This window comes from Nymphaea colorata, chromosome 2 (genome assembly GCF_008831285.2).
Source record: "Nymphaea colorata isolate Beijing-Zhang1983 chromosome 2, ASM883128v2, whole genome shotgun sequence".
NCBI lineage: Eukaryota > Viridiplantae > Streptophyta > Magnoliopsida > Nymphaeales > Nymphaeaceae > Nymphaea > Nymphaea colorata.
Genome location: NC_045139.1, coordinates 3954708 through 3969105, shown reverse-complemented (window position 1 = coordinate 3969105; position 14398 = coordinate 3954708). Strand labels below are relative to the sequence as shown.

General features: G+C 37.7%; 1 protein-coding gene across 2 annotated transcripts; it reads left to right on the top strand.

Annotated features, from left to right (window-relative positions):
- Window positions 1-1976: 1976 nt before the first annotated feature.
- On the top strand, window positions 1977-13647 carry LOC116248553 (elongator complex protein 2). 2 transcript variants are annotated; one of them, XM_031621414.2, is made up of 11 exons: window positions 1977-2179; window positions 2325-2480; window positions 2581-2668; window positions 3889-3971; window positions 4789-4942; window positions 6262-6422; window positions 6524-7201; window positions 9637-9958; window positions 10385-10602; window positions 12277-12454; window positions 12530-13647. In XM_031621414.2, exons 2-11 carry the CDS (start codon window positions 2325-2327, stop codon window positions 13045-13047), a joined length of 2556 nt encoding a protein of 851 aa, XP_031477274.1. In that variant the 5' UTR covers window positions 1977-2179; the 3' UTR covers window positions 13048-13647. The 2 variants fall into 2 exon arrangements, with proteins under 2 accessions (XP_031477274.1, XP_031477273.1); XM_031621413.2 differs by having other exon boundaries at window positions 1978-2175.
- The last annotated feature ends 751 nt before the right edge of the window (window positions 13648-14398 follow it).

The window sequence follows — 14398 nt, the reverse complement described above, 5'->3', positions numbered from 1 at the left end:
AGTGTCGTGTATGCAGTTGCGCCATCGAAAGTTCCCACATCACTTGACAAAAACCAAAATTATTAAAATTCATTATTAATTTAATTAAATATTTTTTTTAACAGTAAAAAAATGAACGGTTTTTATAACAACAAAATTTTGATGGCATAAAAATCATTTATTTTTACAAAAACAACCTCAACTAAATTACAATTTACATTAAATTAGTATTTACAAACACATTTTAACATAAATTTAAGTGCTTTATCACTAGAAAATAGTCATGTGACATACGATGTTTCTTCCAAATGTGACAACGAGGGACTTATATTTAGTGAGCTCAATGTCAGGATTAAGCACTCATAGTTCAAGCCGAGCTCGTAGCTAAAATTAAACATTGAACTTGATCAAAGTTTTAGGTTGATGGGTTTGATCAATTCTTTGACTTTGTCTCAAATTTCCCAATTCAAAAACAACAAGCTTGATTAAAAAATATTGATTTCTTTAAAAATAATACAATTATAACACTACATTAACGTATAGTAATTATCAGCAAGGTTAGGCGGAGCCTAGTGGATAACCAACACACCCTTTAATTGCAGTTCTTCATAACTATGCATTTTTTACGAGATGACCAAATTATAGTTTCAAAATTTTAACAACAATTACGTGTAAATTTTTTAAATAGAAATTGTTGAGGAGGCCCCTGCCGTCTGCTGACCCCTTCACCCCTGCTTTTAAGATTGTCTAAAGCTCGAGCTAGGTCCTAATCATGGAGTAGGCTGGGTCAAGCCAAGTTGATAACTAATATACTCTTTAGTGAGTCAGCTTCAACTTCATATGAAGCTGCCTCAAGGGGACTGGCATAGTTGGTCGGACTAGCAAAGTGGTAAAGTTTAGCTGTCAGTTTGATTACTACATAGACAAAGTATAGACTGCATAGTATATATCCCACCTCGCAAGTGAAGGCTGAAGCCGTCCCCCACTCCTCCTTCCCTTCGTCCTCCCAGGGTCCAGGCTGCTTTATAATATCCCCCCTCCGAGTGCGCCGCTATGCACTATCTTCTACACTTTCAAGACACATTTGCTAACAAATGATCTTTCAAATCATAGAACAGCAAGCCGCACAAATTGTTTGAAGGATCTTTTTCAGATTGAGTTGGTGTAAGCTCAAGCTAATGAGCCGAGTTCGAGCCAAGTAAGTTGTCACTGGAGTCGAGCTCAACATGTTCCGTTCAGCACGAACTCAGCTCGTAACAGTTCCTAATTGAAAATAGGTGAGAAATGGTGTGAGGCTCACTCTAGTACTGCACTAGCTTAAAAAAAGTGGTGTTCACATGTTCTTTATTTTTAACATAGTTGGGGCGTTATCTAAGAATGAAGCCGATTCTTGTGTTAAGCTCGATGATGCAGGTTGAATTAAAGTTTATAAATTTTGATTTTCGCCGAAATATTTTTTTTCAAAATTTTTATATAAAACAAGTGAAAGTTTTTAAAATTTACATGTAAAATTTTTATTTTTTTTAGGTGGGTCGGGGCCCATGCGGGTCCTATCTTGGCTCCCCTGCTCACCTCACGCTACAAACACGTGCCTTAACTTGTTACTACATGCATCTACATGCACCTCCAGCATGTCATTCGAGTTTGAAAATTCACAGGAGAAAAAACTCAATTTCTTTGTTCCTGGTGAAGCTTAGATGCATTGAGACTGAGAATCTAAAGGGAAGTTGCATCCATGACTTGTGATGGCGGTCTAAAATAAAGTCTGAAATGATTTTCACCGAGAAGAAACCTTTTTTTCTCATCAAACATAGCTGCTCCTTTAGATCCCAATGTGAAAATATCTTGGATTTTCTATCCTATGTTCTTCAAATCACCGCATTATGCCGCTAGTTAAGGCTTGACAGTGGAACAATCCCAACCAGTAATCCCCTGTTGGCTTGATCAAATTGCAACAACGTATTTGGGTTCAGATAACAAGGTCGGACACGGTTCATCTGCATCCCTATAGGTCCAGGGCTCATAGTGTCGATCCAGATCAGATCATTTTTACCCGATCCATTGCGAGAGTTCCCCAGGGAGGGTTTTTGACAGAGAGACGTTGCTTAGGGTTTACGAGGGGTTTTTTCGAGTATAGGATTCTTCGTTGAGTTTTTTCCCGTCGGAAGATCTGGTTCGCCTCTTCATCTCCCACCAGTAAGTGAGTGCCAACAATAAAAAATGGCGAAAATTGGAGGAAATTTTCATAGAAAATGTCGTTTTCAAGTCGATTTTCATTGAAATTGATTATCTGTTTTGTTCCATGGAGTTTATCAGTCATTTTGTTTTCTGATGGATTTGAGTAGATGGGTACTTCCGATAATTGTGATATGCGTGTAAGCGGAGTAGATGGAACATTCATCGGCGCCGGATGCAACAGAGTCGTGAATAATGTCTCGTGGGGTGCCTGCAATTTGGTTGCCTTTGGTGCCCAGAATGCCGTGGCCATATTTTGCCCCGAGGTCTTTAATCGCGTCTGTTTTTTTTTTTTTTTAAAGTACTGTTTTTATGATTCTGACATTGGTCTTTAAACTAAATTGGACTATGGGTTTGGTTGGACAGAAAGGGAGGATCTTGACAACTCTTCCTGGTCATAAAGCCCTTGTGAACTGTACTTGTTGGATCCCTAGTTCTAAGGATGTATTCAAAGGTCAGTTTTGTTGTTTTCTTCGTTTTACTTTCATTCTTCGTCCTTTGGTTGGCCCTTGATGTGGTAGTTGTTACTATAAGAATTCATTTCAGTTTTCATATGATATAATCTGTTGCTGCTGTTTCAAGTGGCCGTTGAGGATCCTTCTGGATTTTAATGAGTTCGCAAGAACATGGGACTCATTATGGCAAACTATGCGCTTGGTAGTGGTTATGCTTGAAATAGTGATACGTGAAATATTTTGCTTTGAAATGGGAACTTCTTTTTGCGGATGTCATAATGAACTTATCTACTATGTGGAGGAAATCATTTACTTGCGAATTGCTTCTTGTCTTGTTTATTTTGGCGGGAAGACATGTATGCTGAACCTGTTAGTGATCAGATATATGCTGGCTGATAGTCATCTCTGAGATCTCAATTTTGAAACTTCAGGAGATACATGAACAGTTTGAAAGTTCAATCTAGATGCATCACCTTAAGTCTGATGCTAATGATGTGGAAGTTTAGTACCATGATATTGTATACTATTACCGTGGACATTCTAAAAATGTCATTAAGATGTTATTCACATGTAAAATTATTAAGAGAGAACATAGTTATGACTCTTCTAAGGAAACCTATTATCACAATTCACAAAATGTTGCAATTGTTTTTTCCATGTGGGACTTTTTGTTTTGTGTACTTTCATTGTGTTTTTTTTCTATTTCCATTTCTTTTGCTAACTTTTCCAGTGGTCGTTATATTGTTAAACTAGGTAGAAAAATCTATTTTTTCCCCCTTCATCAGGAATATTCATTTAATCCCAGGTGAACCTATTGAACGCGAACTGCTTATCAGGGTAGCACCTAGATATTTTTTTTTTCTTATTTGAACTTGTCTTTTAACATAGATATATAAACACAGTCTAATAAGTGCAAATAAGATGAAATTTTAGATTCACAGCAGAGCATACTAGATTGTATGTTTTTCCTGAGTATTTAGAGTTTATCTCCAAGTTTCAATTAATAATGGCCTTCTTGGTTGCAAGGACTTGTCTTGTTTGTTTTTATTTCACCATAGTTTTGAAGTTGGTTCTCCAAGCTTTACTTTTAAAGCCTCTAGCTAGATGTGCATTAAAGAAAAAATTACTTAATCAGCACTTTCGAGATTTCATCATAATCTCGTTTCCATTCTTTGGAGCTTTTATATGTTTCATTCTTCTGTACTGTTTTCACTTACAGTTCAAACACAAGAGCATTTTTTGCTTTCTGGAGGTGCTGATGGGGTTATCCTTATGTGGGCAGTATTTCTTAAAGAAATGCAGGTAACTGCTTGGACCTTTTCTCAAGTGAATTGGTTTATTCCTTATGTGTTCTTATGCTGTTACAACTTTCATTATTGTAATAGGATATCATATAACTGCATTATGAAAGATCAGGCTACATTCTGTTTGATCGAATCCACTATTCTGATATTTGTATGTCCATGATCAAGGATTGACAAGTGCCTCCTCTTCCCTGTTTTATCTATGTTATGTTGTCTTTCAGTCCAACGGCAATATCTAAGAGCGAGAATTGTTCCGTTATGGCAAATCTAGATAAAGCATGTTAAACAAAAATGACAAAAAGATTCTATGTCAATTGAAAGGGGAGTGTAGACATCATATAGCTTGACTTGGATCATCTATAGGGGCCCGAAATTTTCCACTGGAATATGCTAACAGGCATGTCCTTAAAACACATTGATCCCTCTGTTTTTGTGGCATCTGGCATCTGCTGCGTATTAAGCTTTTGCCATTTACGATTAATAGAAGCTCTGAGCATTCCAAAAAGAACAGGCATGAAAGTAACTGAGAAATGACAATACCTTCATGATAAAAAAGAAGAAACTCTGGCAGCTGTAGCCATGATTGCTCTCTGGCATATGGGAGGCACTAGTTAGTATGTTGACTTGCTTATGGCTAGACACTCTCTCTTCCCAACCAACAACACACACATCCCCACCACCACCACCAAAAAAAAAAAATGGTCATTCATCCTACATATTTGTTTCAAGGTTGTGGAAATTCAATAGGGTGTTGATTGCCTAGCCATTGTTGAGGTATTCTGGAGCTTGCTTGCTTAATAACTCTGTTGTAACAGTGGATGTATGTAATGCAAGTGCCAAAATCACATGGAAAAGGTGTGACGTGCATTACTGGACTTCTCGTTTCAGAAGGTGCTTCTCTATTTGCTTCCACAGGATCTGATGGCATTGTTTTTCTCTGGAAAATGGATCTTCCGTCAAGCTATGGAGGTATGTTGGATCACTTAGTATATAGTTTACTGTACATGTTAGATATGGAAAAGGCCTCAATAGTGTTCAAATACGCTTTTTTTTCCAAAAAAAAAAACGCAAAGAAAAAACATGATAAATTAAATGACCGTTTAAAACTTAAAAAAATTCATTTTTTTGAAAAAAACATTAAAAACGAAAAAATGCATTTTAACACGTTTTTTCGTGTTTTTCACTTTTTTCAGTTTTTTAATGTCAAACAGTTTTTTTTTCATTTTCTATTTTTTATTTGTTGCAAATCTACTTATCTTTCGATGTTTGTGTTATTAGTTTCTCACTTATTTTATTTTTCCCCCATTTTTAGTTTTTTAAAATCTTTAAAATTTTACCGTATTTTTCCCTTTTTTTCAAGCTCGCCGTATTATCGAGAAAAACCTTGCTGTTTAAAACTCCAAGATGTTATTTGTGACTATCTTCAAACAAATGATATCCTGTAAGTGATTATAAGTTTCTCGTGATTGCTTTTGTGATGTATGAATGTTTTATTACAAGTTCTACTTGGTTCTTTCTGTACGTGCTATCTAAAAATATGTGGTTGTATTTCAACCTTCTTGCGATTTTCATGTATTTTTTATCTGTTCACTTGTTGAAGCAAAGTGGTTTACTATTTTCGTGGTCTATTTCTTCTGCTTGTGATGTAATACTTTTTAGCTAAGTTGGTTGGGGTAACATAATATTGCCTTCAATTTAGATCCATGTCCACTTGCAAGCCACTGGGGACACTTCAGAAGTTAAAGGAGTACATATATTCAGCAAGATTATAATGGCTTCTCAAGAAACAAAACACAGTGAGATGTATTCAATGATGGGGAGAACAGGATATCATAGATCCAGTTCTGGTTCATTTAGATATTATCATGCATTACAAAATATGGTGAATGTCAAACAAGCTAGAATACTTAAAGATGACATCCTAACATGTGAATGCTTTTCAGAAAATATTGGAAATTAATCTTGCTATCATCATCTATAATTAAAAAATGCAAGCATGTACATGTGCATGAGCATGCAGATAAGCAAATCACATGGAAGAAGATTATTATAACAATTTCATTGAGGAACTAGTTATGAACTGCAGATCAAAAAATAGCTTGTCAGGAGATTATTTTCCAGGCGGAAATAACTATTAAAAATTTTCCTCCGTGATCGAAGTTCTGTACCACTGTAGCCATTTCAATAAAGAACAAATGTAACTACATCAACCAGAGTTTTTTTTTTTAAAAAAAGGTGTCATCCAGTTTCCAGGTCTCTTTTTCCTTATGCTTTTGTGGTTCTTGCAGATGGCTGTGAAATGACATGCCTGGATTCTATCTCTGTTGGGATGAGACCCATGGTTGCACTCTCATTGGCTTCGTTGCCAGAAAATCCTGGACAGTTGGTTCTTGCAATGGGGGGACTTGACAACAAGATTCATTTATATTCTGGAGAAGGAAGTGGAAAGGTCTATGAGTTTTCTTTTTTTTTAAAAAAAAACTTGTATGTTTATCTTTTCATTTGATTTGTCCTGTAAGCTCAATACTGTATTTTCATGCACTGCATCAGCTTTCACCTGCTTGCGAGTTAAAGGGACACACAGACTGGATCCGGGGATTGGATTTTTCATTACCAATTTCTGTTGATGGAGGATCAGATTTTTTATTTCTGGCAAGCTCATCACAGGACAAAACAATACGTGTATGGAGGATAGCATTGCGTGAACTTCCATCCAATGCTCAAGCAACAAGCATCCAAAACTGCATTTCCATGATGTCATATATTGAGGGTCCAGTTTTCACGGTTGCAGATTCCACCTATCAGGTTTCTCTTGAATCTCTTCTAGTGGGACATGATGATTGGGTGTATTCAGTGGATTGGCAACCTGCTCTTATCATGGATGACAGCAAAAAGGGTTGGATTCAGCCCCAGAGCATTTTATCTGCATCTATGGACAAGACGATGATGATATGGAAGCCTGAAAAGAATACCGGTATTTGGACAAATATGGTCAGTGTTGGTGAACTCAGCCATTCTGCATTAGGCTTTTATGGCGGCCATTGGGGTCCTCATGGAGATTCAATTCTAGCTCATGGATATGGTGGATCATTTCATTTGTGGAAGAACGTAGGCTCAGAACAAGAAAAGTGGCAGCCAAAGGTAGTTCCATCAGGGCACAGTGGTACTGTAACTGATTTTTCGTGGTCCAGATCTGGTGAATATATTCTTTCAGTGAGCCATGATCAGGTACAGTTGGTTTATCCTGGTATTTTGAAGTTTGAACACAAAAGGGCATGATGTTGTTTGCTGACATTTTTTCTTTTTGTGTTACGAGAGAGTCATCCGATTCATAGGGTGAACATTTTGATATGTTAATCTGTGGGAATGCACAAATCGAGCAAGGACTAGTTTTTATTAGATTGGAATCAATGGTAATATTCAATTTGTATTTGAATTTAATTTGAATAAGATTGAATTGTGTAGAATTGAATCCAGATGCAGATCATGCATCCTGCCACCGTAGCCAATCGACTACATGGTTAATTTTTATTTTCCACATAAAAGCAACATTCAGATATCAATTAAGATACAGAATAGATCTGGATTGAAATATGAATCTGATCTGATCCAAATATACACATAGTTTGAACCTATGTGACATTGTTGCAGGTTGGGTGTGGGTAAGGGTGGGCATCGGGCCGGCCCGATAGCCCGGGTCTCGGCCCGGGCCCGGCCCATTTAAAATTTAAAAACAATTTTTTAATTATAAAATATTTTTTTAAATATAAAATATATTTATTAATAATAAATATATATTATTAAAACAAAAAAATTTAAAAAATTATTTTTTTAATCTAAATGGGCTAAACGGGCCGGCCCGGCCCGACGCCCAGGCTTAGGTGTGGGGCACAACTGTGTTGCTGTGTGTATAATATATATTAAGAAATAGATTCATAAATCATAATGCATAAACTGATAGACAAATAAAGTAACTAATATACCAAAATGTGCACAATTATACAAATAGTTTCATTCTACTAAAGCGCATAGCGGTTATGACACTCCTGCAACATTTTATTGCTGGAGAGCGAGAGAGAGAGAGAGGGGGAGAGAGAGAGAGAGAGACAAAAATAATCAGGTATCCTGAAGACTGAGTATAATAGTGGTGGCTCGACTTCTGCTGCCACCACCACCTGCTAGAACTCGAGCTCCAACAGCAACATCAGTGACTTGAGTTTCACTAGCTTATGCTCAACTGTTTCTGTTTCTAAGCTGGCATCCGGGTGGTAGCAGCATGGCCAGCTCGCCCAGCAAGGCAAACCAAGCCGGGGAGAAAGAGAAATCTACAGTCAAAACAATCTGCAGACAGGGAGAGAAGAAGAAGCAGTCTCGACAGGCTTCCTTTGGTCTTTAAATCTGAACCCTAATGAAAGGACAATTTGGACTGGTCAAGGTTAACATAGTTCCCAAGTTGGACAAGAATAAGTATTCAGTGTGTTAACCACACTTAACAAGTTCCCGACTGTTTTTGCAACATGTTGGATGGTGCACCTGTTCTGACGCCCATGACCTTGTCTGTGTGATATGGATTTGAAGCTTTGAATTGATGAACCTGGAGCAATCTTCAGGCATATTTTTTTATTTACAAGTAACAGTTATATTTGGGTAAAAAAATCACAGAACATCTGCTCAAATTGCAGCCATAGTCCATATCATCCAAAGATGCGACTGCCTTGGGTGGTTCATACCACCACCACTGTTGGAAAGAAATAGTTCAAAGCTACACATCATTTACCTTTACTTTCCTAAAATGTTCACTATCCTTATTTATCCAAACTGTTATTATCTGATTCAAAAAGGTGGAGAAGGGTAGAGAATGTTTTATTCACCCTTTCTTTTACATTTCTAAATATGAGACACAAGTCCTCACTTTCAAGGGTTACAATGGATCAAATTTTTGAACTATTCTTGTCCTTAGATAGGATATAAGATAGTAAGTTATCTCTAGCAAATTAAGTCTATTCTTTTGGTACATGCATCATTTTGGCCATGACTTGGTAGTTCTAGAACCATACCATGAATTTTTATCTTCGACTGCAATTTTGTCGATCTGCTTGAGACATTTTTTGTGCTTTCATCTAAAAAAATGTGGCTTAGTCAAGTTCTTGGGATCATGCCAATCAACTGCTTTACATATTAATCACAGAAAGGTGGTGCCTGTTACTCTGTGCCTTCAGCTTGCTTCTTTTCTCTTGAGCTACTATCGACCTAGGTGTATCAACATATCATTAATCAATTCCTTCATCTCTAGCCTACCTTTGTTCATAACCTTCTTCTTCACTGGTTTACTCTTACTGCTAGTACATAACTGAAAAACACATATGCATGCCTGTCAGTGACCCTGGCCGTATGTGTAGTTGGGTGATACATTTTGATTTGCATATGTATGGTAAGTTTCATTTTGGAAGTTTGTTTAGCATACTGTTCTTAATACCAATGAGTTTTGCATGTGGATTCAGATTATTTTGTCACAAGGTCTCAAGTTGTTGATTAAGACTTGGATAGTTGTAGCTCCTAATGATTTGTCTCTGTAACTTACTGTAGCCCTCACCATCATTTAGTTTTTCTTTTGTACAACTTTAAATGTGGAGCCTTATAATTGAACATTCACTAATTGACAGACTACTCGCATTTTTGCTTCATGGGAAAGTAAAAGATCCTCTGGCGAGAAACCTTCTTGGCATGAAATAGCTCGGCCACAGGTTCATGGTCATGACATTAATTGTGTAACAGTTATTCAGGGGAAAGGCAATCAACGATTTGTTAGTGGAGCAGATGAAAAGGTTGCTAGAGTATTTAGTGCTCCACTCTCATTTTTAAAGACACTAAGACATGCTTCGGCACAAATGACAAGCTATCTGGAAGATACTGGAGAAGATGTTCAAATTTTAGGTGCAAATATGTCTGCTCTTGGGCTATCTCAGAAACCTATCTATGTTCATTGTAAGAAATCCTCTCTCTAGTTTGTTTCTACTTGTCATTTGATTTTATTCTTCTACAAGAAATAGTGGGTGGAGCACATAAATACTTCGAGCAATTGTGCCATCTGGGGAACAGTGGACATTCCCTTGTTGCACTTATGCATGAAGAGCATGACTTAACCAAGTGCTACTTCAGATTTGCAACAAGACAGTCCAAAGTCCAGAGGCACATGGGCTTACATACGAGGCATGCATGCTTTGAGAAGTGCCTGCTCACAGGTGGCAAGCTTCTTGGTAATGGTTGTGCATTTTAGGTGCCTTCAGTTGAAGTTCAATGGAATCTGCTTTTCATCTTAAAGTTCTATACCAATGTTTGATTTTCCTTTTCTCTGTTACTCATGTTCTTAACAGTTGTTAAGGTACTTTGCTATTTTTTTTTCTCTTTCAGCAGAGCACAATACAGCAGCTATGGCCACACAAGTTGGTTCAGAACCATTGGAAACTATTCCAGATGCAGTTCCAATTGAACTAATGGAACCCCCGATTGAGGAGCAACTGGCATGGCACACTCTATGGCCAGAAACACACAAGCTTTATGGTCATGGAAATGAGCTTTTCTCCTTATGCTGTGATCACGAAGGGAAGCTTGTTGCTTCCTCGTGCAAGGTAATATGAGCTGAATTCATTACCTTTTTTCGTCAAAAATGTATCACTTGTTTACATAAGATTCTTTCATCAAAAGATATGTCACTTGTTTACTTAATATATTTGTATGATTTTGTATTTGAAATGACTTGGAAGATGCCTCTGATGGTTAAAACTTGCTCTTTCTAATGAATGCTATTGTTCTATGGATTTTTAGTATCTTTTCATTCTTTGGGTATTATTTCTCGTGTTGAGGAATTGATTATTTCTGGGCTGGTAGTGCTTCAAAATATCAGATCTGATCAGCTGTTATTGTAAAATATTTTTTTGGTATTATGTTTCCATATTTGTAGCAGAGTTATTGTTGGGCTGCACATTACAGTGGTCATTTTATGTGGCAGCTTGATTATTATGTCCTCGCATCTTACACTGAATGTCCTGCTGTGGTAAATCCATTGTTTTGCTATCCGATAGATTGATAAGCAGTATATTTGTCTTTCCTGGAATGGTTTGGATATTTTAATGGTCAGGATCCAGCTTAGGTGTGCAAAAGGTATGCTTTTCAACTCAACATTCCGTTTTCAAATATCTTTTGGATTGATTCACCTGAGTATGACATAAATGCATTAGATATGCAACTAAACTTTTTATCAAACTTATCAACATAAGTACATGAGATATCCAAACTCCAAAGGGTTGTTGGTTCTGGAGTTAGTAAGCTTACAAAAACCAATTTCTTTTACTTGTCATGTCAATGCTACTGAGAAGTGAGGACCTGTTGGAATCTTGTTGACGTTCATAGTTAAGATCTGCAAAGGGTTGCTAACCTGGGGCTTGTATTTCACAGTCAAGCTTATGCAAAGTAAATTGAGGGCTGCTTAGGCTTTTTGTAGCTTTGATATTGAAATCTCATCTACGTTATCTGATATTTGCAAAGGTTTCTTGATCTTGGAGCTATTTGGCACTCAAGCTTACAGAAATTGCTACCTTTTAGTTATACTGTCAAGGTTGCTCTGGACATTTTATTGGGATCTAAGTGGGTTTGTTGACCCTGGGGCTGGTATCTCTTCTACAGAAAAGGTAGAATCAACTAAGAATGTAGAAAAAATAAAAAAATATACTGCCACTCCCTTATCGGTGCCTTTTTTATAAAATCGTAAGTGATATTTGTGTCCGTTTTTTAAGTCATTGAATGAAGCTTTCTGAAAAGGAGGGAAAAAAATGTTAAAAAAGTTAGGGGTCGCTCTTGAATTTTATTGTGGAATTAAATCTGAAATTTCAGGGTGACCCCATACATCCACCACATCTGTGGAGGATTATGGCCCTGGAGGCTTGTGCTGGTATTTTGACAATTTCTTTAGATATAAAAGCTGCTCAGTTTCTGCTACTTAATAACTTTTCATCACTACACTTGCTAAGCGAATAATAACCATGAGTACTTGTCTAAACCATGTTCTTTGTTTTCTGACACTTGTCTGCAGATTATGCATAAAGTTTCTTTGGTCCATTACTTTGATGAACAACTCAAATTCTGAAGTTATAGGAGTGTCACTGCTAGTGAGCTTAATAAACCTGAAAACTGGAATGCCCTTACTTTACCTGATATTTTCATGTCTTGCATTCTATTATGTAGAAAGAAAATTTCTTCTTATTCAGGAATTCCTAGTATCTCTTTCTCAAGCGATTTTTTGGCAGGCGCAATCTGCGAAAGTTGCAGAAATATGGCTATGGCAAGTAGGGTCATGGAAGGGTCTGGATCGTTTACAATCCCACAGCTTGACTGTGACTCAGATGGAATTCTCTCCAGATGACTCTTTCCTGTTAGCAGTCTCAAGAGATCGCCATTTTTCTCTTTTCTCAATAACACGAGATGGTGCACATTTTTTCTCCTTTTCATCTATTCTTTCAGGACATAGCACTGTATTTTAATGTGATATTTTATTTGCAGGGCTGCAAGAGGTCAGTCATAAACTTGTTGCAAAGATTGAAGCACATAAGAGAATTATATGGGCATGCTCTTGGAACCCACACGGCCACCAGTTTGCAACTGGTTCTAGGGACAAAACTGTGAAGATATGGACAGTCATTGTCAGCCCTGATGAGGAAGCTTGTGTCAAGCAGCTGATGGTGTTGCCACAGTTTGCTAGCAGTGTGACGGCTTTGTCTTGGTCTGGTGGGGTTGGGCTTTGCAATGGGCTTCTTGCAATTGGTATGGAAGATGGCCTAATTGAGCTATGGAGCACTAGCACTGAAAAAACTGCCAGTGATTCTTTAGTTCCATCAAAGTTCAGTGCCAGGCCTGCGTTTCGGTTGCATCCATTTCTATGCCATGCTTCCACAGTGCATCGCTTGGCTTGGAGGAAAAACCATGAGGAAGATACAGGTGGCGAGATGACCTTGCAACTTGGTTCCTGTGGTGCTGATCATACTGTGAGAGTGTTTGATGTAAAGATTAGTAATTTCTAGTGCCACTTATTCGATCGCAAGTAGTGGACTTATTACCAGCCACTTTACGTGCGCAAGCAAGCACATGGGTGTTACATGCTAGTTTGGTATTGTGAGGTAAAATCTCTGAAGTTGCAACCAGAGATTGCACGTTTAAAGCACATTCGACCAGTTGGCTGCAGATCAGAGGAAGATTCTTTGGTGACTGTTTGGCGTAAAAGAATTCGTAGAAAAAGATTTTACAGTCTAAATGAAGGGAATAATATTGGGATTCGTTTCATTAGTATCCTTTTCAAGTCACTGGAAAGGAGGAGCTTGGTTGTGGCAGCGTGGGAAATTTTTGCAGCAAATAGTTCCATTTTCAAGTGCTTACAACTTGAGGCTTTGAGGAACACCTGTGGCATCCTTGCTGAAAATCCATGTAGATGTTGGTGAGATCGCTAGTTTTTTTTACGGCTGTGAGAGAAACAAAGAGATCAGTTTTGATAATGTAATCCCACTCTGTAAATTAATATTTTTCAACATCATTGATGATTCATGACCACTACCACTCTGGCAGGCTGGAACTTACAGAATCCTTGGGCTTTCATAAAGCTTTATCAAGCATTTCCAGAGTTGTTATACTGCGGTTGTATACTCTTGATACCTTTGCATTGTTGCTCCTATACCTTGGTCAAACCAAGCTAACTGGTTCTTCCTCTCTTAATTTGGAGGAAATAAAGGGATCTTAGTTGTGTAAAGATATAACTATCATTTGTATTGATGCGCAAGCAAACAAGTTGCAATTTGGGTGCACACCTACAATCACATGCGCAAACATGGGCGCACACACATTCATTTTTGTGCTTGTTTTTGGGTCTGGGCTGTTCAAAGTTCAGTCATGGGTGCAAAATCGGTTTTGGGTGCACACAAAGTTCAGATTCCAATATGTTCGCATACAAGTTGCACCAATCCGTTTATTTACAAGCAAAATTGAGGGAATGAGAACACATCTGTTGAGGACTATTGGATCTATATCTCAAGATATCACCATGGATCGAACAACATGAATTTTGGTTGATGTCCGGGCAGTTTGACATCATTTGCAGGAGGACTAAAACTAAACTTTGTGCTTGCAGTCCCATCATGAGTCGCGAGTTGCAAAGCTATATCTTCAAACATAGTTACATGAAGGTGTGTTCAAGAGACCTTGGAAAAGGCCTCAGGGGTCATATTAGCTGATTGAACCAGCAGTTGCTTGCTGGTTCCATGGGTGTCAATCTTCTGCAGAAGCCAAAGCCAAAGCAGCCATAGCCCAATGCTGCCAGGCATTCACAAGCCATAAATCAAAGCCTCCAATTAAAGAATAACTTTTTCTCACATTTAAGTAGGG

What these genes read in the sequence shown, in the direction of transcription:
- LOC116248553 (XM_031621414.2), top strand. Translation starts at nt 2,325, where the DNA reads ATGGGTACTTCCGATAATTGTGATATGCGTGTAAGCGGAGTAGATGGA. An exon ending in TATTTCTTAAAGAAATGCAG is followed by an intron (nt 3,972 to 4,788) that starts GTAACTGCTTGG and finishes CTGTTGTAACAG; the next exon opens with TGGATGTATGTAATGCAAGT. An exon ending in TTGTTGCTTCCTCGTGCAAG is followed by an intron (nt 10,603 to 12,276) that starts GTAATATGAGCT and finishes ATTTTTTGGCAG; the next exon opens with GCGCAATCTGCGAAAGTTGC.